The 23,423-nt window shown below is 55.6% G+C and overlaps 1 protein-coding gene across 1 annotated transcript in view; it reads left to right on the top strand.

Moving 5' to 3' along the window:
* The window catches only part of LARS2 (leucyl-tRNA synthetase 2, mitochondrial), a 107,828-nt gene that overhangs the window by 33,752 nt on the left and 50,653 nt on the right, over window positions 1-23,423 (top strand). The window contains 2 exon segments of the mRNA XM_028518471.2: window positions 8,837-8,926; window positions 13,739-13,882. Coding sequence (XP_028374272.1) covers window positions 8,837-8,926; window positions 13,739-13,882 — 234 coding nt within the window.

Below are 23,423 nucleotides of genomic sequence, written 5' to 3'. Positions count from 1 at the left end.
GTTCCCCTCTGTCTAGTTGGGAAAGCGGCCCGTATCGCTAGACTGCCGCGATGGAATTCTCGTCAGCTGGCAGAGGATGATGACCGAGAAATTAAGCAAATTGTTGCATCTCGTTGGATGGGGGAGAGTTCCCGGAATCTTGTGCAGCTCCTAGCAGGCGATAGCTTTTAGGTTATACCATAATAGCAACAGTGTTCCAAAAATGAGGGTCAAGGCGAGAACAGAAAGAGACGCCGGCTGTGGAGCTGATTTCAGCGCAGAAGGACAGCGTGGGTCGTCTTTAAAGCTGCAGGGAGCGTGGTTCTCCTGTTCCTCTCCGTCTCTAGGCCGGCTCCAAGAGCTGGCAGAGCGTGAACCCTTCAGGTTACTTGAGCACGTGGCTGTGGCCCTAGATATGAGGAGCAAGACCTTCCAGGACACAATGCGAATTCTCTCTAAGCAGAGTGCCTGGCGTTTGTTATTTTCAATGTTCGTTAAATGCTTATTTACAGTCTAAAGTGAGTGCTGAGGCGAGGGAACATAATTACCTCAACATGAATTCTGAGACAGACGTTCGGCTCATGATTAATTAATTACCCTCACGGTAGCACCTGTTCCTTCCACTCCGCAGAAAGGAGAACAGGGAGGGGAATAAAGGGGACCAGAGGCCGAAGGCTGGCGAAGAGGGGAGTTAATCAGTGGCTGAAGGAAGGCGGGGTGAGAGGAAGTGGCCGGCGAGGAAGCTGGGCAGTGGGACTCGTGGGGAGTGGTAACAGCTGAGGAAGGAGGAAGAGGTGGCCATGTGGTCTCGGACAGATGGACGGGGACCCCCGACTGGGCCTGGAGATGAGTGCGTGTTGGGGGAAAAGGTGCAGGTGAAAGGGGATAACGCAGAAACTGGAGAGGTGGGAGGGGTGGGGCCGGGGCCTTTCACTGAGTGGTGGGTTGCCTTTCTTCCCTCAGGGGCAAGTGGGAACCCAGGGGATGGGGCGGGGGTGGTATTCAGAGCAACTTGCTCAGGAGAGGAGGGGCTGCAGAAAGGCCCGCTGTAGGCAGCCCTGCCCGGGTCAGGGCCGGAGGAGAGGCCGCCTGCCCCCTGCTGGTGCACGGTGGGCACTCACTCAGTAAGTGTGTGGGGGCTGGTTCCGTGAGCGAACAGACGGACAGAAAACCTGGAGTCGGGTGGATAAGCCATCTTCCTGTTCTCAGCCCCTCCGCTTCCCCTCGGTCCCTCCAGCCGATTCCTGAGTCTCCCGGGCTAAGGACTGGGGGGGGGGGGGGGCAGACCCCAGGGAAGGCTTTCTCTGGGTGCAGCAAGGGGGGAGAAATGTGGAATTCGGAACCAGCCCCATACCAGGGAGCGGAGACACGGATCTCAGTTTCGAAAGGAGTCTCCTACATTTGTTTTTTTTTTTTTAACAGATCTTATTTATTTACTTGTAGAGAGAGGGGAGAGGAGGGAGAGGAGCATCGATGTGCGAGAGACACACATCAGGGCACGGCTCTGGCCCTTGGGCCGCCGGGTCAGGTTCACGGAGCACTCGGTGCGTGCACACCGGGGCGGCCTTTCTCGTGTGAACCCACATCTGACATGTACTGTGAATAGCCCAGGTTACGCTTCCAAGAACTTGTTTAGAACGAAAGCCTGTTAAGGAAGTCAGCAAGGGCTCTGTCCCAAGGCGTTCCTTTGTTTTCTGAATACAGACACTTGAGCACGTGAGTTTTGATACACTCTAAGGCTGACCAGGGGCCTTGGAGGTGGCGGTGTGGTTGTGCCTCCATGGTAACCCCAGGGCATTTGGTCCGTCTTTGGATCCTTGAAGCCCCTCTGAGTGGGGCCTGAGGTGCATGTGCCAAGTGTATTTGAAGACTTCTCTGTTGTTTTCTCCTTCCTTTGACGCTAATCGGTTTTCAAGAGCTGTAAAGCTCTCGGTGAACTCCCCGAGTACAAAACCAGTGAGTTCAGACAGTCTTTCATAGTTAAAAAAAATACTCATGGTCAGTGTCCCAGTATTCATCTATACATTGGCAATTTTTTTACCTAGTGTTCTAGGTTCTGGAAAGAATTCGTTCCATTCTGTGGAAAGTCAAGGGCAGGTCAGCAACACGGCTGCGTGCGAAATTCCTGGGGGTGCAGTGAGACCTGGGCACCAGTCACTTTTTTTTAACTTAAATACTGTATTTGTTTATGCTATTACGGTCGTCCCAGTTTTTCCCCCTGTGCCCCCCTCCACCCCGCCAGGCCCCAGTAACTTTTAAAGCTGCGTTCCAGCGTGCAGCAGAGGGAGTGCCGAGTGTTTGGAGGATGCAGTGTGGGGGGCCACGCTGCCCCATCTGGCAGATTTTCCCATGAGCCTCCCTGTTCCTTCTTTCCATGCAGCCGGCTCACAGGGCTGGGAACTGGAGCCACCACCAGCAAGGAGTATCAGACTCAGTACTGGATGTGTATTTTTTTTCCTGCGTTGCACCCTGTGAATCCTGAGGCTGGCTCCTCCGGCCTTGGAGCCTCATGCTCTGCTTTCAGAGCCTCTCTCCTTTAGAATTAGAGCACCCAGACCTGTATAGAAAGCCAAGGTCATTACCATACATTTGCATTGCAATGAAGAGCAAAATGACAAAAATGCACGTTACAAAAGATCATTTTTTACTGAGACGTGTGAGAACTGGTCTCGGATTGGCGGTTGTGAAGGCAGGAGGCTGGCGGGGAGGCCGAGGTGCAGGGCGCTGTGACGCACGGCATGGCGGCGCCTCACCTCTCTCAGGGTGCGGACTCTGCAGCGCGCAGGGCTGCAGAGTGACTGGCCTGATAAACACGTTGCTTCAGGTTTTTATTTGTGCCGTTTTGTGAGATTCTGTCAGCTAACCCGAATTATGTGAGGTTGGGGGCAGAGTCGATGCACGTGGCTTTGAGTGACGTCAGCGGTTCTGTGGTCTGGGGATGGTGGCTGTCCAAGGGGCAGCGGGGCCGGGAAGCGGAGACTCAGCTCAGCGCTGCCGGAGCAGAAGCCAAGGGCAGGAGACAACCTGGCTGGCTCTCTCTGTGGTACAAGGCCACCGCGGTCGCTGGGAGCAGCCTGGTGCGAAATTCTCCATCCGGGTCCTGTGTTTTTGTCTTTCTGTTGGAAGCACCATCACTTTTCAGCCCGGAAGTGGACACCGGGTCAGGGCTGGTGATAGCAGGCTTGCTCTGCCCTCGAGTCCTTTCCTCTCCCTCCCGCCTGGTCCCAGGAGCCTTGCGGGGTCCCCTGCCCACCTCTTTGAGTGGCCTGATGACGAAACCAGCCCAGTCACCCACAACACGCTCGAGTCAAGGGAAAGGGCACCAGCTGTGTGCCCAGCACGTGCCTTCCATACATTGTGACGTGTGTCTGCACAGGGACCTCTCGGGGAGGCGTGCGTGGCGGGCCTCAAGGGCTGATGTGCAGAGAGCCTCACCTGTGTTCTGAGCGAGCTCACTTTCTGTGTTGGGCTCTGTGCTTGGCTGTGAACATGCAACATATTTTTCGTGCTAGAAACCAGGTATCATAGAAGGGAAATTGCAGTGAGGAAGAGTGATTCCAGCCGAGGCCCCAGGTGCGTAAATTTGGTCTCTGGGCAGGTGGGCCTTTGTGCTCTCTGGAGCTCCGGGGGATAGCAAAGTTGACACCTTTCTGTGGATCTCTGTGGGTGTGGCTAAACTGCAGTTGCCTTTACAGCTATGACTTTGAGTTACCTGACTTTTTGTTTTAAAGCAGGGTGTCAAACTCATTTTCTCCGGGGGCCACATCAGCCTTGCGGTTGCCTTCCAAGGGCCGAATGTAATTTCAGGACTGTATACATGCAACTACTCCTTCAGTAGGGGCCAGGAGCTCGGCATAGCCGCTGGGTAGAAACAAGGTGCCGGGTCAGATTAAAACAAGGTGGAGGGCCGGATTTGGCCCTCAGGCCTTGTGTTTGCCACCTGTAGTTTAAGGGTACATTAATGTAGGTGTCGGCTTACTTGGAGATCAGGGAAAGGAACGCACAGGAATGAAAAGGGATTTGGAACCGGGTGAACGGCCCAGTCTGACTCAGCATTCTTCCCACGTTGGTGCTGTCCCTCCGCTTGGGGCAGGACTCCCCGCCCCACAGACCTCGGGCTCCCCTGGGGTGCAGGCAGGGCCGGGCCAGGACGTGTGGGTGCCGTGGGCCGGATTCCGGCGGAGGATCGTTGAACACACACGTGGTCAACAACCTTTCCACGGAAGGGGGTAAACCGATGAATGTTTTCTCAAGGAAAACGGTACGCCTCTCTAACTTCGAAGTGAGAAATTTATTACGTGAAATTTATTACAGGTTTTCCAAGTCGGACAGCTGCTTGGAGGCATGTTAAATGATGTAAAATTTAGTGTCGAACCAACCACTCATTCCCGGGGAACAGCGTTCTGTGTGCACACCCGAGTCGCAGAGCAGTGTCTGCCTGCGCCCCCACACTTGCCGGGTCTCTCCTCGGGTGGGTCCCCGAGTTGGGAGAGGGGGTGAGCTCTCCGGGAATGAGCGCCCTGCACCGTGTGCTCCACAGGGACGGGCCGCACCGGCTGGGGCAGGGAACCCCAAGCGGGTTGGCTGGCATTTGCACTTTCCCAAGGATGTTGAGTCCCTGTTTATGGAGTGCCTACCAGGAAGCTGCTTGGCTCCTTAGCCGGCCTGCGGTTGCAGCCTCACACGAAACAGGCCGAACCCCACGGAGCTGCGTTCCCCCCTCGGCACTCCTGAACTCTGGGGACTCTTGTCCCGAGGCCGTCCTGGAGGCCGTCCAGAACGTTGCGGGGGGCGGGGGGGGGTCATCAGCGTCCCAGCCTCCACCCACTGTGCCGGCAACACCCTCCCACACACAGCGGCAGCAAGCGGACGTGTCGCCAGGTACTGCCAGGTGTCCGTGAGGAGCAACAGTTTCCCCCTGAGCGTCCTCCTGCTTGGGGAGAACAGCGGAAGGGCCGCCAGCACCTCTGGGGTGCTGAAGCCCCGGAAGGCCCTTGTGTGCGGGGCAGGGCTGCGGGTAAGTCAGTGGCCCCGGTGAAGACATGAAAAGGGAGTCTCAGCTCCAGCCAGACTGAGGCTGAGGCTTTTGAGCATTTTAACTTCAGAACGATGGTGCTGCTTTTTACCCAGGTGAAACGTTAGAAGACTCGAAATAGCTGCTTCTTTTTTTTTTTTTTTAATCAGCAGATCAAGGAAGGTTCTGGAAGTGTTCTCTGATATTCTCAGGAAATGCGTTTCTGGTTCCTGTGAGGCTGGACTCCCCAGGGGGCCTCGAGGCGCGTGGTCTGCCCTTTCTTCGGGGGGCAGATGACGCAGGGGGTCCTGGTGGGGCTCCGGGCGGGGGTGGGCAGCGGGTGGAAATAAGCGGGCAGGAGCGCTCCCAGCCTCCTCTGGGCAGGCGACACCCACACTTGGGGGGAAAATGCACCGAATTAACACCATTGGCCTTCGTCCATGGACACCCCGGGAGAGCCCCCCAGGGCCGGAAAGCCTGCGTCCGTCAGGGAGGGCGGGAAAGACCGAAGACAGAGGCCGACACCCCCGTTGGCGACCAGGGGAGTTTACTGAGGGAAACCCACACGCGGGACAGGTCCTGGGTGGCCTCACGAGGAAATACACGGGTCCTTGTGCTGCTCGGCAGGCACCAAAGGGTTACACAGGGCAGAGGGGGGTGGCGGCCACAGGTAGGCATGCGTGAACGCTAGCACGTGCAGGGATTACTGCACATGCACGGCCAGGTTGTTGGCGGGGGAGCCTGGTGCAGGAACCGGCCCGTCGCAGGAAGCCGGGGTGGGGAGGGGGTGGGGTGCCGACCCACATCAGAACGAGCATCTGTCCGTTTGGGTCAGACAGCCCATGGGGGCTGCACGGAGCCCTCTCGCCTTCCGGCCCTGGCCTGGCTCTCAGGTCCGGCCGCAGTCACGTCTCGGGACATTCTCTCCTCCACGGTTGGGGGCACAGACATGGTCCTGGAGCACCTGCTTCCAAGCTGCCCCTCCCAGCAGCCGACGTAACTTTTCTTCAGATGACACGCAGAAACCCCATGTAACAGCACAAGTCAGACCCAAGTGTGAAGGCGGGTGGGGGAGGGGCAGCAGTTGGGGGCACCTGGCACCCCCCCCACACCCCGGAGAGGATGCTGCTCCCCGGGAGGGTGCCCCTGCCTTCGAGGCGGCCTGCAAGTAGTAGGCTCGCGCTTGTCTGGATAGCCATCTCCTTTCTCCCCGTGTGTGGGCTTATCACCTTTCTTCTATTTTAGGTAAGCGTGATTTTCAAATCCATAAACCTAGATGGAGATGATAATGCTGTTCTAGTGCTGTGTCATTTTTACTCTCAATCTGTGGAAGCAGTTTCAGGGCTGAGAAAACACATACCTGCCTATAATATAGACATGTGTTATATATATATGTATTAGACGTGTTTTGATATGTTATTATGAAAAACCTAAATACACAGAAAAATAGAGAAAACAGAACTGTCATCTCCTACATTTAACAACTGTCATTTTTTTTTGTATTTGCTTGATACATTTCATTAAACTTCTCGTGAATAAGAATGTCAAAAAGCAAACATATCCACAGTAACAGGGTCTGGGGACATTGTTACCAAAGTCCCATGTCCCCTGTCCTGGCTCATCCCAGTTTAGTTTATGAAATGAGTTTAGTTTATGAAACCTGCATGAGGGATACCAGTGGATGCAACATGCAAGAGAGTTCCTGCGTCTATTCAGTTTATTCTTCCCTCGACAGTAATTTCGGGTGCCCCGCTGTGCCAGGACCTGGGCAGGCAGCAAGGAACAAAGTGAAACAGCAAGCACGACCCCTGCCCCGGCCTTCTGGGATCTGAGGGAAAGGAGTCGCGTGTCTGCCCTCAGCGGGAGGGGTAGCCAGCGAGGGAAAGCTCAAGGGAAGAGGACAACTGTGGAGGTTTTGGGGAGTCGGTCTGGTTCCTGAGTTGGCAGAGGGCTTTGTGCACAGAGCTGCCGCAGACCGGGCGGGCGTCCAGGCGTCCTCAGAGCCTGGGAACTGGGACCGGCTGCTGTGCACGCGGCTCAGCTCCCTGGCCCCAGTGCTTCGTGGGGTCGCTCGGGGGTGGGGGGCTCCACAGGGTGGGCAAAGCTGCTATGCTAGACAGGCTGCTCGTTCACTCTTGGCCGTGCAGGGTGGGGGTGGGCTGTGGAGCTGGTGGCCGGAGCCCTTTGTTTTCTAGGAGTTGTCACTCTGCTAGTTTCATTAGTCAGCACACAGTCAAAGGACGTGATACGTAAGAGTCTTACACCAGAGAGACAGCCCACTGGGAGCCCCGAGGATCTCGCAGGAGCTCCTGGCTCGGCTCCTGCCAGACATGCTCCCGGGGTTGGGTGTGAGCTCTCTCTCCCCTGGGTCATCCGAAGAGAGGCTGCGTGGTTTGCACTTGTCATAGAAATGGGACTTCTTTCCCGAGTCCTTAACAAGTGGAATCATGTGGGGTGTTCCCAGGCCTGCATCCGTTCCTGCATGAGCTGTTCTGTGAAGAAGGGACCTGGAAAAGAAGCAGTGTGAGTGCAGAGGTCTTTGTGATTACAGGGCTTTATCGACTAAACCTTATGGCTTGGGCCCTGGCTGGTGTGGCTCCTTTGGTTGGAGTATCATCCCGTAAACTAAAAGGCTGCAGGTTCGAAACCCTGTCAGGGCACATACCTTGGTTCCCAGTTGGGGTGCGTACAGGAGGCAACCAATTAACGTTTCTCTCTCACATCGATGCTTCTCTCTCTCTCTCTCTCTCTCTCTCTCCTCTCTCTCTCTCTCTCTCTGTCTCTCTCTCTCTCCCCCTACCTTCTCTAAAAGCAATGAAAAAATGTCCTCAGGTGAGGATTAAAAAAAATTTGTTTGCAGGAGTGGTGGGGGAAAGTGGAGACAACTGTACTTGAACAACAATAAAAAAAGAAAAGTTGTTTTTAAAAATTATAGAGCAAGCTGACTGCTCTGAGAAGGTGCTGGGGGGTAGAGGGATTGAGCATAAAAGAAAAAGAACTTACGAACTCGGACAGGAGGGTGTGATTGCAGGGGTGGGGTGGAGGTGAAAGAGGGTATGGGGAGATAAATGGTTACAGGAAAATGCAGTAAAAATGTAAAAGTAAAAATATATAGAAAATAAAAATAAAATAAATAAAAGTAAATCTTAGAGGCTGGTTGATTAATAATCTGTTTTTAAAGATTCTATAGCAAATGTGTTTTCAGGACAGAAAGCAAATTTTGGGAAGGTTCGATCTAGGCTTGGGAGTCCGTGCCCGGTGATTTCTCACCGAGGAGGCTTGACATCCGATCACATTGTTAGTGGGTCTCCCCGGGCAGGCAGCGTCCTGGGTCACACACAGCGTGAGTGGGGTGTCGCGAGTCTGTAGGGACCCCCAGGCCCGTTATGCGTGGAGACCCGACGTCTCTTTTCAGATGAGGGTCCTGGGGAAGCAGGCGGATCTTCCTCTTGGAGTTTGTGATTTGCCTTCAGAATGAGGGGCCATCGTGAATGAGTTTCCTGGCCCCCCCAAAAACACGTCTGTGCTGACGGAAGGCTGCAGCACCCCATGTTGTGCAGCGTATTGCAGTCCGCCTGTGAACGGTGTGTGTGGGTGGGGGCAGGCAGTGTGGGAAGACTTCAGGTTGGTTTTCTCATCGCTCTGCACGCCCCGGGACGGTGGCATTTCTGTGGCGCCACCCCTCCCTCACTGTACAAGAAGAGGGGAAACAGCATAGGGTGGTCGAATGTTCGCAGTGTGATCGAGTTTCAGAAATGGATTGCCGGGCTGATGCATGCATGCATCTCGTGGGGGGACGTGTTTATGGTGGCCGACAAATGACTCCGCCCCCCTCTTTGGCAGGAAATCACCACGTGTTCACCAGATTACTACAAGTGGACCCAATACCTCTTTATCAAACTCTACGACGCCGGACTGGCCTATCAGAAGGAGGTAAGGTCAAGGTAGCCGTGCTTAAAACATTTTGTCGATTTCCTCCCTCTAATCAGAACACATCGTTGTTAAGTAAGAAACAAATCAGCCCTGTTTGCACAGCAGCTGTGCAGAGGAGCCCTGCCTCAAGTTCAGGACTCCAGTCACCGCAGACCCGGGCAGCAGCTACTGCCTGGCTTAGTGGGGCGCCCCCGGGCCAGGGCCTGGCCCCTCACCCTGCAGTGCCCAGCCCGCCACGGTGTCGGGCACCTGCTCTGAGATTGAGCAGGAGGCGAAGGACGGATGCAGGCTTCTCAGGCGCTCTCGCAGCTGCCTCCCCCCAGCTGTGTGCCGGCTGGCCACCAGGAATAGCTGTGCTGTGTCTGCTGAGTGGGGTGGTGACATCATCCTTGCCGGGGCTCAGGCAGACAGAGGTGAAGCTGGAAGAACGACTGGCCCAGAGCCTGCACACAGGGGCCCTGCCCCCCAGCACCAAAGGTGCTTGTGTGGCGGGCGCTCACCAGCCACAGGTGTGACTCTGGCAGTGCGGGGGCAGTGGGGCGGGGGTGGGGTCATAGGGTGGCCTGGAACTGCGCTGTCCAGAACTCAAGCTACTAATGCATGTGGTGGTGGTTTTTCTTTTAAAGATTATATTAATTTTAAGAGAGAGGTGAAGGGTGGGAAAAGGAAGGGGGGAAAACATTCATGTGCAAGAGAAACATCAATTTGCTGCCTCTCACACACCCCCAACCCAGGCATGTGCCCTGACTGGGAATCGAACCTGTGATCTTTCAGTTTGTGGGGCAACACTTAACCCACTGAGCCATATCGGTCAGGGCCATATTTAAGTTGAAAGGAATTAAGATTGATTGATGTGGAAGTCTGAGGTCCTCAGCCATGTGCTGGTAGCTAGTGCTGGACATCACAGATCTGGAACATGGCCGTCATCACCACATGTTCTGGACAGCCCTGGTCTAGAAACTCACAGGTAACAAGTAGAAAAGACATTCTCATTCGACCGGAGGGATTTAACGACATAGAATTATGTTTCCTCTTCTCTGGGTCACATCGCGCTGCCTGGTCTTACAGCGAACAGCTCTTACATAATCATTATGTTTTAAGTTTGCAGTGTTTTAGATTCAACGGAGAGACAAATGCAGAAGGCTCAACTTGAGTTTCAAAATAAAAGAAAAGTGTTTTAAACCTTGATAACATGAAAATAATATAGCTACCCCCGGCTGGTGTGGCTCAGTGGAGTGAGTGCCGGCCTGCAAACTGAAAGGTCGCCAGTTTGATTCCCAGGCAGGGCGCATGCCTGGGTTGTGGGCCGGGTCCCCAGCAGGGGGCGTGTGAGAGGCAGCTGATCAATGTATCTTTCTCACATCGATGTTTCTCTCCCTCTCTCTCTCCCTCCCTTCCCCTCTCTCTAAAAATAAATAAATAGAAATTCTAAAATAATAATATAACTAGGTTTGCAGCACGGCCGTGTCTCCAGGCGGCGTACTGAAGGGCACGCTGGGCTCAGGGCCTCTCCCACGCTGCCGCTCACGGCTGCAGGAGCTGGTGGTCTCAGCCGTGGGAACGCCCCACCTTCCCTTGGGCTCCGTCCAAATTTAGGCCTCTTCCAGATGGAACGGAGCAGTATCGATTCTGAGAACTAGATCCTTTAGTAAGATCTATGTGGTGTTCCCTAATTGAGCATGCTTTTGTCAAGAAGGAAGCGGGTAGGCTTTGAGAAAATCAATCCCCTAAATCGCGTACTTTGCGAGCCGTCTGTAACCTGAAGCTGCCTGACATTGCACTCGGAGCCGTCCTGGGTGGGGGCGGGGCAGAGCTGGAGGAGGAAGCAGCGAGGAGAGAGATGGAGAGGACCCGAGGGCCTGAGGAGCGAGGAAGCGCCAGCCACAAGACAAAAGCACACGGTGGAGGGTGTGACCTAAAAGGGGCTGGCATCCGTGTGAAGGGCGAGGCCCAGGAGGGGGAGGGGGAAAAGAGCCCAAGGGAAGAGGGAGGTGAGGTGAGACCAGGTGGGGCATGCTGCCATCCTCACCTGCACCCCTGGAGCCTAAGGGTGTTATGGTCTGCGTTTCCAAAGTGCTTCCTAAAAGCTTCCCCTGCGTCCCTCAGATGAACGGTCGCTCCTCATGTTTCACCCCTGATCAGCGGCGGGGACATTCTCTTACTGGGCATGGACCCCTGCACCTCGGCCACCCCCGGGTTAGCCCCCTGCAGAAACGCTGGGCCCGGGCCCCGCTGGGCTGTGCTGGAGATGGGTCCGCGTCGTGGGAAGAGAGGAGAGTGGGCTCTCACCGCGGATGCGTCCTTGATCTGAAACACCATTTCCTTTGGTGTTTCTCCTCTTCCCCGCGGACTTTCACTGGGGGAAAATTGCTGTTGTGTCTTGCTTTTATTTTTCTTTCATTCAACACCAGAGAGGTATTATAATGTGTGAACCTCTCAGGAATGCATCTTCCTCATTGCCGTTTGTAACCCAGAGCCGGAGGAGGCCAGGCCGTGAGGGAAATGTTGATAAGAAACTAAAGTCTTGTTTGCTTTTGCACTTTGGGTATTGAGTGTCTGCTTCTCCCTGACCCTCTGAGGGTCGCAGGGGGGCGGCAGGCCCGGGTGGAGGGCTGTGGGGCCTTTCTCTGCCTCTTTATGTTTTACACAGTTTTAGTTCTGTCTGGGTGTTTTTTTGGAAGGGGGCAGTCACTGAGGGAGGGCTTCCTCTTTTTTTTTTAAGATTTTATTTATTTATTTTTAGGGAGGGAGGGAGAGAGAGAGAAACATCAATGTGCGGTTGCTGGGGGTCATGGCCTGCATGCAACCCATGCATGTATCCTGACTGGGACTCGAACCTGCGACACTTTGGTTCACAGCCCACACTCAATCCACTGAGCTACACCAGCCGGGGCTCAGGGCTTCCTCTTGAAAGAACTCCCCACAATACTAAACAAGACCTGGCTCTCTTTACCTTGTTTATTTTCAGTGGTATCCCTCTCACCCCCTAAGATGAGCAATAATGATAGATAAGGAGATCACTCTTGGTTTATTAGCCTGGAGTTTTTATGTCTAAGGTACTTTTTGCTGATATTTGGTCTCTCTTTCTTTATGGATTCCAGGCTGTGGGGGGCCTTAGACTGAGGGAGAAAACCGTTCCCTGCACGTCTTTCCCACCCCGACTCCCGGCCTCACGGGCTGAAACTTTTCAGCGGACACTTTACTTTCCGGTTGTAAGGTCACCACAGTGCACGATGGGGTCGCCTGTCCCCCGCCCCGACTGTTTGGGTGATTTTCCGATGGGCCTCCGGATCGATCAGCCAGGGTCCCGGCAGGAGAGAGAGGGTGGCAGGAGAGAGAGAGGGGGCAGGAGAGAGAGAGGGCGCCGCGGAAAGGGGCCGTGCGTTCCGGGCCTGCGTCTGCGCGGTTTCCGGGAGCCCGCAGGGACGGTCAGGCACCCATGGTGGGCAGCAGAAGGAAGAGTTTGCGCCCCGGGTGAAGGGGCGACGCTGTTGGGGAGCAGTTCCTGGGGCTGGGGGGCAGGAGCCGTGTCCGAGAGGGGCCTGCTGCAGGGGCGGCGCCTCCCGGGTGCGGCGCCTCCCGGGTGCGGCCTTGCCCAGCTGGGAGGAAGCCAGCCCGCTGGCCGCTGAACCCGGGCAGGGGCCAGGGCGCAATGCAGGTCTGCGTTGTGGGTGCAGACGAGGGCGCAAAGAGGATTGGGGGCAGGGCAAAGAGATGACAGAGATGACATTTAGCACAATCCCTTATTAGATTTACTTATTAAAATTAAAAAAAAAAAAAAACAATGTGTTCGAAGCTGGGATATTTCAGTGCCCGAACACGTCTCCGTGCTTGTTTCCTTCTCTGTGCTGAGTTGTAACCAAACGCAGTGAAGGAATGAGTGCTGACGGCAGAGGCTTTTATTTTATTCCAAGGGAGGGCGGACGTGCAGAACTCTAGGGAGAGAAACTTCACAGTGGTTGCCCGTTATGGGTTCTCTCAGCGGAACAAAGCGATCACATAGACCTCTAAACATTGTTCCCTTCTGGGGGCAGGGGTTGACTGGGAGAAGATACAACAGAAGCTTCTGGGGCTGCGGGAATGTCCTGTGTCTTGGTGTGAGTGGTGGCGAGAGTTCATCCTGCTGCACGCTTGAGATTTAGTCTCCTACTGTGCGTGTGTTACACGTGAATTTAAATGGAAGTTTTTAAAAATCGCAAACAGCTTTTACAGTTCCCAGAGACCTGAATTCCAACCCTGTGTCCGCCCCTTCCTGTGTGACCTTAGGCAGATTACTTGATCTCCCTGGTCCTCCGTTTCCTCCTTTGCCGTACGGGGACAACCGTATCCTTCCCTTAGAAGGTGGTTGTGAGGGTCGGAAATGCAGCGTTGGGAAGGCGCTGAGCCCAGCCTCGACCGCCTGATGACCACTCAGTGATGGTTAGCTATTTATATTAAAGTAAGTATATTTGTTTCCCCTAAAATAATGGATTGCTGCTGAGTTCTCAGTACCATTGTTTCCTCTTTTCCTCCGTTTACTGAAGTTTCCAGCCCTGCAGGTCCATCCTTCCGTGCACGAAGGAGCCACACCTCAGTCAGACGCATGCCGGCAGGGTTCCAGCCCCGGGCGGACGCGCTTCAACGAGAGGGAGGCCCAGGGGGCAGCCCCCTGTGCCCCTGCACGGCGGCTGGCGGTCTCCTTGGCGGGTGACCCTCCGAGGAGAGGCCCTGGAGTCTCAGAGCAGAGATGTTGCGTCCGCAGGTCCCGCGAGTGGGGGAGCCTCGCAGGGCTGCTTCCGCATGCTCACCGGATTGCACTGTTCGGCTTTACAGGCCCTGGTTAACTGGGACCCGGTGGACCAGACGGTGCTGGCCAACGAGCAGGTGGACGAGCACGGCTGTTCCTGGCGTTCTGGAGCCAAGGTCGAGCAGAAGTACCTCAGACAGTGGTTTATTAAGACGACGGCTTACGCAAAGGTGAGTGTCAGCCCGGAGGCTCCCCGGTGGTGCCCTGAGTGTTGGCGACCACACCAGGGCCCCCCCGGGCACTGGAGAGCCTCAGGCTGCAGGGGGGCGGGTGGGGGGGGGCTTCAGGAAGGGCTTTTGGAGCCCTGGGGGCACAGACAGGAAGCCCACGGACCTCAGGGTCACTCAGCTCAGGGTGGCCGGTCACTGTCCACATTCGATCATCAACCTTCCCTGGAGGCCACAAACCAGACAGCTTTGTCCACAATCAGCAATTAGCAGTAAGGCTGGAATGGAGATAGTATCTTCATCCATGCAGCTCTAGTAAGGCCGTGGGCAAGACAGAACAGCATTGCAGGAGGCCCAGAGCAGACCACCCAGAAGGAGCGGAGGAGGGCCCGTCTCCCGGAGGGAACGCCCCAGTGAGAGCTCTGGACTCAACCCTCTTGGGTCACTGGTCAGCGGTGTCAGCCGGCGTGAGTCCCTGGGCCTCCGTTTCCTCATCAGTAAAAGGAGAGGGTGGGACCAAAGAGGCCGTTAAGGTGTTTTCTGGCTCTCTGTTCGGGGATCCGAGGCAGAGCCAGCCGTCGAGAGAGGGGGCTTGCCTAAACTCAGCAAGCGCCCGGGCAGTGTAACCTGTTCCAGGGATGCCAGCACCGCTCTGCACGAGGGGCCCTGTGAGCTCCAGGTTCCAGGGTCTGGAGTGGAGGCGTCACTCCCTGAAACTCCAGACAGAGGGGATCGGATCCAGTCGGGACCCTTCTCACAGCCGTCTGACCATCTTGGTGTCCGCTGGCCTAAGACCGGGCACCAACAGCGTCCTGAAGGCTGCCGGCACCCTGCCATGGTGGTGCTTCCCTGTCCTGGTCCCCAAAAGAGGGACATCTGTGCCCTCCCGTGGTAACCGTGGGCCACGCCGTCGGGGTTAGGGCGCTGGACAGAAGCGGACTTCTGGTCAGATCCCACACTGTGCTTGTACGCCGAGGGAGCAGGGTTATAAATAACCTCTGATCGCCACAAGACTTTGCTGGGTGGGACCGGCAGCACACCAGCACACAATGCCAGTGCCATATGGATATATGACCCCCAATTTTCTCACTCAAAAGACACCTCTTAAAGAAGGCTATTTTCCCATTATAACCCTGTTCAGAATGGAGCCGAGAATAGCGTGCGGGTTTGGAAAGCCTCTCATTAGGGCTCGTTAGCACAGCGCCTGCTCCTTTGAAGCTTGCGGGGAGGTCGAGAGCCAGGGCGAGAAGAACAGAGCTGAGGGCGTCGCTCTTTGGAGCCTCCCAGGCCGTGGGAGCCCCTGCCTGCGACAGGCGGTCCCTCCCAGGGAGGGACGCCGGGGGCCCCCTCGGGCTCATCGCGGCACAGCCACCTCATTAGCTCTTTTGTTCTGACCTCTGCCTCAGGTTGGAATCGTAATAGCCTGACTGAGGGACATTATTCTTTAAACTGTCAGCTGTGAGTTTTCAGCTGTTCATCAGAAATGCTAGTTACCATGGTGACTTGCTTGGTTCTTGCTGAACTCCTGTGCAGATTTATTGAAAAATCGGTCTTGGGAGGTCAGCACTTAGTTCGCCCTGAAAACCGGAGGAAGAGGGAGTGGTGGGGGGCGGGGGCGGGCAGGACTCTCTGTTCCCTGCAGGTTCTCGGTGGAGGGCTGCACGAAGCCAGGCTCCGGGAGGCTGACAAGGGGATGGTTGCCGCGGGCGGAGGGGAGGACAGAGGTGCCAGGGCCCGCGTGGCTCTTGGAGACCTCGGAGCCGTGGCCTGGCCGAAAAGCGCACAGGCGACACCGCAGAAGCCATGTATGTATTAGACACACAGATGGCACCCCAGGACTGAGGACGAAACCAAAATAGACTCCCCTTAATAAGTAAAATTAAGCCCGACAGCTTCAAATGGGACTTTCAGAACAAAATTCAACACCTTTAAAGGGAGACAACATAATTCAAACTCCCTGTGAGGTTGGTTTCCTCTGTGATGATCAGCCTGTAATAAAAAGTTACGAGACTTGCCGAGAATCGGGACATTGTGATCCGTAGTCGAGAGGAAAAGAAGAGGTAGCCCGGTGGAAATAGGTCCTGAGACGACCCAGAACTGGAATTAGGAAATAAAAAGCCAGAGTCGTCTATTCTGTGAGCGGTCTGGAACATAAAGGAAGAGATGGTCATAATGAGCGGACAGATGGGGAATCTCTGGAGAGAAATGGAAACGATTAAAACGAAACACACCGGAAATCCAGACCTGAAAAAGTCATATAACATCTGAAACGGGAATTTCACTGTTTGGGAGGCAGAGAGACGAGTAAGGGTAAAGCAGGCCACAAAGCTAGAGGGGAGCTTCCTGGGAGAGGGCCTCCTGGAGGAGGCGTGGTCCCGACCCTTCTGTGTGCAGTGGTTGTGAGGCATTCGGGTGGATGTGTGCAAACAACAGGCACTTGGATAAGTGGGCCTGAAGCCTCAAGGAAGACTATAATATCTATAATTATAGGCTATACGTATGCAAGGGTGAGATATTGAATCAGTTACCAATGCTTTCAGCTATAAGTAACTGAAAACCCAAGTTAAACAGATGAGAAGCTACTTTTCCCACACAAGAAGTTCCAGTTGCTGGATTGGGCTGGGATAAGGCTCTGAGTTGGCATTTCAGTGGTTGTCTCAGCCTGTCCTTCCTGCCTCATGGTTGCAAAGTGATTGCTGCAGCTCCAGACATCACAGTTCCATTCACAACAGAAAAAAGCAGCAGGGGCAGGGAGACTGTGTCTTTTATCTGGAAAGCGAGAACCCCCAGCAGAAGTCCAGTGTTGTGTCATGTAGCTATTCCCAGCCTCAAGGGAGACCAGGGAAGCAGGCTCGGGCTTTTTAACCTCTATAGTCAAGAAGATGGCCTGGGGAAGGGGCAGGGGCATGGGTGCTGGGATGGCCGGTGAGCTGTGCCTCCCACACGTGTCTTTAGAGCTTTGTATTTGCATCTGTGAGGTTCAGCTGGTGGTCTCCTTGGGAGCAGGGCTGTGGAAAAGCCCTCTTTCATTCACTTCACTTCCAAATCATAAAGACGATTCCTGGCGTGAAAATTACAGGGAGCCCTGGAAGATAAAATTCCCTTTATTAAGGCTATTCTGTGATGTCTTTGATTTTTTTCCTCGCCCCCCCCCCCCCCCCCCCCAGCGTTCCTAGGCCTGTTTGCTCTGTGCAGCATCGAGTGCTTTCAGCCACGCGCTCTGGGAACAAGGAGGCTTGCAGAGCTGTGTCTGAGGAGCGTGAATTAGTCTCGGCAGAGGTGTGTGGGCGGAGCCTCGTGGGCAGCCCTGGGAGGGGAGGAGGGGGTGGGGGACTCATGGGCAGCGAGCACAAGTCCGAAGGAGCCGGCGCCTGGCTCCTGGCAGCAGGAGGGAGGCAGTGGGGAGGCCAGACGGGGGCAGCTTCCCGTTGGAACTCTTCTAACAGACCCCGGTTTTGATTTCTGCGGCCGCCTCCGGTGGCCCCCGGCGGCTGGGGCGCTGTTCCTGGGCCCCTCTCGGCGTCACGATGGACGTAACTACACCCTGAGGGCGCTCCGTCCAACCCACGTTGGTGGGTTATCGTCGCCCGTTCCCAGGAACCCCCTGGAGAAGCCTGTGGTTGCTTCCACGTCCTTCCTGCTTGCCCGGGTCTGAGCAGCGCTCAGGCCTTCACACTCACTTGACCCTCACACTCGCCCTTGGAGGGCAGGCCCCCCTGTGCTCCCCGTTTTGCGGATGAGGAACCTGAGGTGCACACTGGAAAGAGGTGACGCCCTGGGACTCACATCCGGGCGCTTGAGCTGTTCACAGGCCGTCGAGATGCTCTTCTCGGGTCGTCCGAGTTCACTCGCTCTGCACCCCGTGTCCCCGAGTGCCTGGCCAGACCCCGGGGCTAGGTGCTGAGGACACAGAGGAGGAGGCCTGAGGCCCCTGCTTCTATGGAGCTCGGAGGCTCATGTGGGAGACGGTGGCATTCGTGAGCGTTCACAGCCCAGTGGGTCACCGTCGCGCTGCGGCGGAGTGTGTGGGAGGTGACCGGGAGGAGCCCAGGTCTGCCCAGGGGTCGGGCAGCATCGCCGAGGAGGAGGACGAGGTGGAAGACAGGGAGCGCGGTGTCCGAGAGGGAGCGTTCTGTTTCCGTCTGTCCGGACGGGCGGCAGCTCCGTGCCTCACACGTGTTTCCCAGTAGAAATCTGCTGGCGAGCAGCAGACGGGCAACTGTGAAGTTGGGGGGGGGGATGGGAAGTAGTACCCCCTCTTTGCAGCCCTCCCCCCACCCCGCCCCTGTGCCTTCCTCCCTGATTTCACCTTCGGCCTTGCAGGAGAACTTGAGGTGCCTTCACGAGAGTGCCTTGGGCTTGTGTGGGCCTGCAGAGAGTGAAAATGCGGGGCTGGAGGGGGCGGAAGAAGGGAGGTGAGGGTCATGACAGCTCTTCGGGGAGGCGCAGAGGAGGCTGGGGCGGCAGGAGCCACGGAGAAACAGCGGTGCCCGGGCCCTGAGAGTCCCCTGGGCTCCGGAACCGGGACCCTGGGCAGCCCCCTTCCAGCCCTGAGGCCCGGAGTAGCTGGTGCCAGCACCCTGCTGTCTCCTGGAATCCGGGCCTATGTCCTGGCTGTCTCAGACCCCCTTGGTCCCAGGACAGAGGCTGGCTCTCAGGTGGTGCCCGGAAAGGCCCCCCTGTAACACAACCAAGTCACCCCTGCCCCGCCCGGAAAGCTCTGCAGAGCGGTTGGTCAGGGAGGGGGGCGACTGAGCCCCACCCTGCCTCGTCTCCAAGGAAGCCCCTGGGTCCCGAGCCGCCTTCTGAGTGCACAGCGGGGCCTGCACGTGTGTGCAAGCAGGTGGGGTGCTGGCTGAGGGGGCGGAGTTTCTGAGACCCGAGCAGAGCAGAGTGGGTGAGAACGGTTTCCCGGCAGGCTGTGGGCTTGTCTGCAGGGCTGCCGGGATCCACAGCTGTGGACTCGAGCACCAGGGCCAGGTTCCAGGGAGGCCTTGCTCGGCTTAATCTGCCGCCAGGGTGTCCTCTTAAAAGCCCCTTAAAGCTGTTAGTGCCTTCATCCCCGCCACGTCCCCCTGCGGTCCCTCTGGGCCGGGGGTGGCCTTTTGCCTCCCCCCTGGTAGAAACGTTTGATTAACTACTGCATGGTAGAGAGCCCCACCCCGCACAGCCCTGGGCCCCGGCTGGCACTCTCGGACCCGCCATCACCATCGGACGCATCCTCGGAGTGAGCTTCCTGCCGGAACCCGTGTCTCTTCTACAAACAGCAGGCCGCTGCCGTCCCCACAAAGCCAATTAATCTGGTTTTGACTCCCCGTGGCACAAAGCTAATTAACCCTCGATCCCGCCCCTTCTTACATAACATCTCACCCACCGTCTTCCCTGTGGAGCCTGCCTCTCCAGGGCCTTTCCTCCGCCTAGCCTAGGGTTGAGCTCAGTTCACCTTCCATCTGCTCCTGACCCCTCGGCCCTCCTCAGGGTGACCCGAGGGGCTCAGGGGGAGCTGTGCCCACCCCCTCAAGTTGTGTGGGTGGGAGTGGACGGGAGTGGGAGGGGGCAGAGGCTAGAGGGAAGTAGGCAACTTGAGACAGTTCCCAGCACTTCCCAGGCCAGCGGGAGGCTGCCGGGAGGGCTCAGGGGCCTGGCGTCCGCAGCCCCAGCCCCAGCCCCGGCCCCAGCCAGCAGCTGTTCCGCCTGAGCAGGCCACAAAGGGAGCTTCTGCCCGGAACAGTTCCCCGGAGCCGGTGCAGGGCTGGGCTGGGCTCTGGGATTTAGAAACCTCTGGGGCTGCTAGGTGACACCGACGATTAGATTTCTTCTCCCCAAGTGCAGGGTCTCCTGCCCGCCTGCGGAACGCACACGCCAGAGCCTGCTCACGGCTGCGTGCAGTCTGTGTGCCTGGGCCCCACCGGCAGAACAGGTGTCAGCGCCTTGCTGGGGGAGGTGGGGTCCTTGGGTGTGCTAGGGGGCGCTAGGGAGTGTCCCCAGTGAACCTCTAGCGTAGGCACTCATTTGAATTTTAAAGCTAGTAGAAGAAACTGGGGGGAATGTGAGCAGGACTCCCCACGATTAGCCCAGGGTCCCTCAGGCATTTAAATCCCTGCCTTTATTTCTGCTTGAAGTTACAAAGTCAGTCTGCTGTCTAACAACAAAGTAAAGGGATACGGTGTTGCTTTATTTTAGGGCATACAGCCTGATGGCTTGATTTACCTGTGTGTTTTTTAATTATATTTTATTGATTATGCTATTACAGTTGTTCTGATTCCCTTCCCCCTTTAAAATTTTTTCCAGTTTTACTGAGAAACATTGACAGATATCACTGTGTCAGTTTCAGGCATACAGCATGATGGCCTGATTTACGTATTTTTTTTAAAAAATTAGTCGTTGCTTTATTTTAAGCAGCATGCATCCTGTCCCCTTCCTGCTGCCTGGGACGGCGGGGAGGGGCAGCCAGTTGCCAGCCCGAGGGGTCCTTAACACGTGAGTAACCTGGCCCACCCTTCATTTTCTAACTGGGCCCCCCCAAGCCCAGGAAGGCCAGGCCCAACTGGAGGAGCCCCGCCAGTCCCAGACCTGCCTTCTTCCCACCTGCCCTCCGTGCTGGTTCCCAGGCAACCGAGCACTTCTGAGAATCTCGTGCAGAAGGCAGACAGTCTCTGGGTTGCAGGAGGGCAGCGCGTTAGCAGCGAGGGAGCATGATGGGGATGGGGGTGGAGGGGGGCACAGATGGCCAGGTGCCGGAAAGTGCGGCGATGAGAGGTCTTCTGGTTTGTCCCCGATGGGATTGGCTTGCCGGCCTTTCGGGGCTGGAGCTGGGTCCTGTTGGGCATCTTAATTCCCTCCTCCAACGCCCCGCCCTTAGCTCGGGCCTTCGGAGCCTGGGTGCCAGGGTGTGGCGGCCAGAGCCTGAGCCGGTCCTCGGCTGTGCTGCTGTTCAGGGAACTGTCATGAGCAGACACATACATCTCCCTGCCGCGGTGTTCTGTTTTCAAAATGTGCTCTCCAACGGGAAGGGCCAGTTGTCCACAGTATCTTCCCATTGCCCTGTGTATTTTGCTCACTGTTCCAGGTGGCTAACTCGAAGTGTCAGGTTACCTTACAATAGAGATGTGATCCTTTCTAGGGCTGTAATGAGTTATGAACCTTGGTGAAATGCGATTCTAGTAAAAAAGAATATATTAACAGCATGATCTTAACAATGTAAAAACATATTCACAAGTACACACAGTCCTACTATATTCGATCAATTCTAGCACACCATCTTTTTTTTCTTTTTTAAAATTTTTTCATCGATTTTTTTTTTTTTTTTTTAGAAAGAGAGAGAGAGAGAGGCATCGCTTTGTTCCGCTTACACATGCATTCATTGGTTGGTTGTTGTATGCGCCCTGCCCAAGGATCGAACCTGGAACCTTGGTGTGTAGGGACGATGCTCTAACCAATGGTGCTACCTGGCCAGGACCTAACACACCTGTGGTTTTAAATGTTACACTCCACTGAGAAAGAGAAATGCTGTCAGTCAAAGACATCGCTGACTATGAGACATGCCCCAGTTTCAGAGTTTGTGAGAGAACGTGCCTCTTGGAACCAGTGGAAGATGAGAATAAGGAAGATAGAAGATAAAGAGCAAAACATGAATGGTGGTCTCCCTGGGTGCTACACTTGATTTGCATAATTGCCTTGCCCACATTTCCCGTGATGATTTTGGTCATTTTGATCACCATAAAACCACACAGCCTCCTAGCAGGGTTACGTTGGCATTGATGAACGCACCTTCCAACCTCAGAGTCTTGGAAAGGGATGGTTTCATACTCTTGAGAGTTTCAGATTTCTAGGCAGGCTTCCAGCCTGGAGGTGACGGAGCGGAACCCCCCCTGGGGCCGCTGTGTCCATTTGGAGCCTTCCCGGAGCAAGACCGCCTTTCCAGGCAGAGGCTACTGGTGCCACAGCATGTTGGGCCCAGTACCATGTCTGCGCTGTGGCCCTTTCACTTCTCCCTCCCGCTCCCGTCGGGTGCAGCTACCCCCTCTCTTCTGCGTCGGGGCCCCAGGGGCAGGGAGGTGATTCGGGCCGCCTCTGGGAGTCAGAGCTGCCTGGCCTCTGTCGTCTGCATCGTTGGGAGGGTGGTCACCATCTCTTGGAAGTGAGTGGGATTGGAACAGTTTTGCTGCTGAAAGGTGGGTCCCCTGGGTTGGAAAAGAGGGAAAGACTGACAGCGTGGCCATCATTAGCGCACGGATGCGTGGAGAGGAAGAGGTGAGCCGGATGGGCTGCCACTGCCCTTCCCAGGCCCCCTGCACCTCATCCCCTCCCCAGCGCGAGCCCGTGGGGCCGCTGTGATGGTTGCACCCAAAAAGCACCTCCTTCTTCCTGGCAACCGGGAAGCAGTTGAATAGCAGGTGCGCGTGGCTCTGAGGCACCCAGCTGCCCTGTGTGGGGGCTGGTGCCTCCCCTTCTCCTTTCATGTCTGGTGCCTCCGTGACTGGTCACACCGCGTTAGCAGGATGCCTGGCTCACAAGTAACTGTTTCCCAGCTGGGTTCATGGCACCGGCCCTCTTTTTTGTTTGTTTGTTTGTTTGTTTTTTAAGATGTATTTATTTATTTATTTTTAGAGAGGGAAGGGAGGGAGAAAGAGAGAGAGAAACATCAATGTGCGGTTGCTGGGGGTCATGGCCTGCAACCCAGGCATGTGCCCTGACTGGGAATCGAACCTGAGACACTTTGGTTCACAGCCCGAGCTCAATCCACTGAGCTACGCCAGCCAGGTGGTACCGGCTCTCTTGGACGGCACAACTGTGTTTGTAGATCGGTGGTTTGCACCGAGGCGCCGCAGCCTGTGGATTTGCTAGACACACGACACGTTTTAGGACAGAGAGGAGCAGAGGGCACCGGAGGGCGGTGAACGTCCTGCCAGATGCGATTTTTAACGTGTGAATCCTCATGCGTAACTTCATGGAGGAGGATGAGACTAGGGTGAGAGAGAAGGCTGACTTCTCTGGAACATTCCAGAAGGGACAGCTAGATTTTTAAACATTGCACTGCCTTCAGAATCAATTTTCCTTTATTTGGACACAAGGGTACACTGTCTTTGGAGCGATTGCGCTGAAATGATTTTGTAAAGAAGAATAAAGAAATGCTGGCAACAAGAAAAAGTTTTCAAGAAAAATATACAAATTATAATTCAAAAATAATGGCTAATTAAATCACAGTGATTCAGAGTAGGCTGCGTGTTAAGCTTCTTAAAGGGCGACCGTTGTAATTAAATCTTCTCGTTAAATCTCGTCTCTCCCATCCTGTCCCATCTGCGTCCGGCTCCCCAGGGGCTGCCTCCGCGGCAGCCCCCTCGGGAGCTCACGGATCCCCTTGTTCTGAAAGGTCTGGACTTCTCAGTTTGCCTGATTTTCAACCAAGGTCTTCTAAAATGTATCTTTTTTAAAGGTATATTTTACTGATTGTGCTGTTACAGTTGTCCCAACTTTTCCCCCTTGGCCCCCCTCCACCCGCTACCCGCCTTTCCCTTCAGCCAGGAAACCGAGCACGGCGGTC

The sequence above is a fragment of the Phyllostomus discolor genome, chromosome 7 (genome assembly GCF_004126475.2).
Source record: "Phyllostomus discolor isolate MPI-MPIP mPhyDis1 chromosome 7, mPhyDis1.pri.v3, whole genome shotgun sequence".
In the NCBI taxonomy this organism is placed as follows: domain Eukaryota; kingdom Metazoa; phylum Chordata; class Mammalia; order Chiroptera; family Phyllostomidae; genus Phyllostomus; species Phyllostomus discolor.
This window is presented reverse-complemented; position numbering and strand designations above follow the sequence as displayed.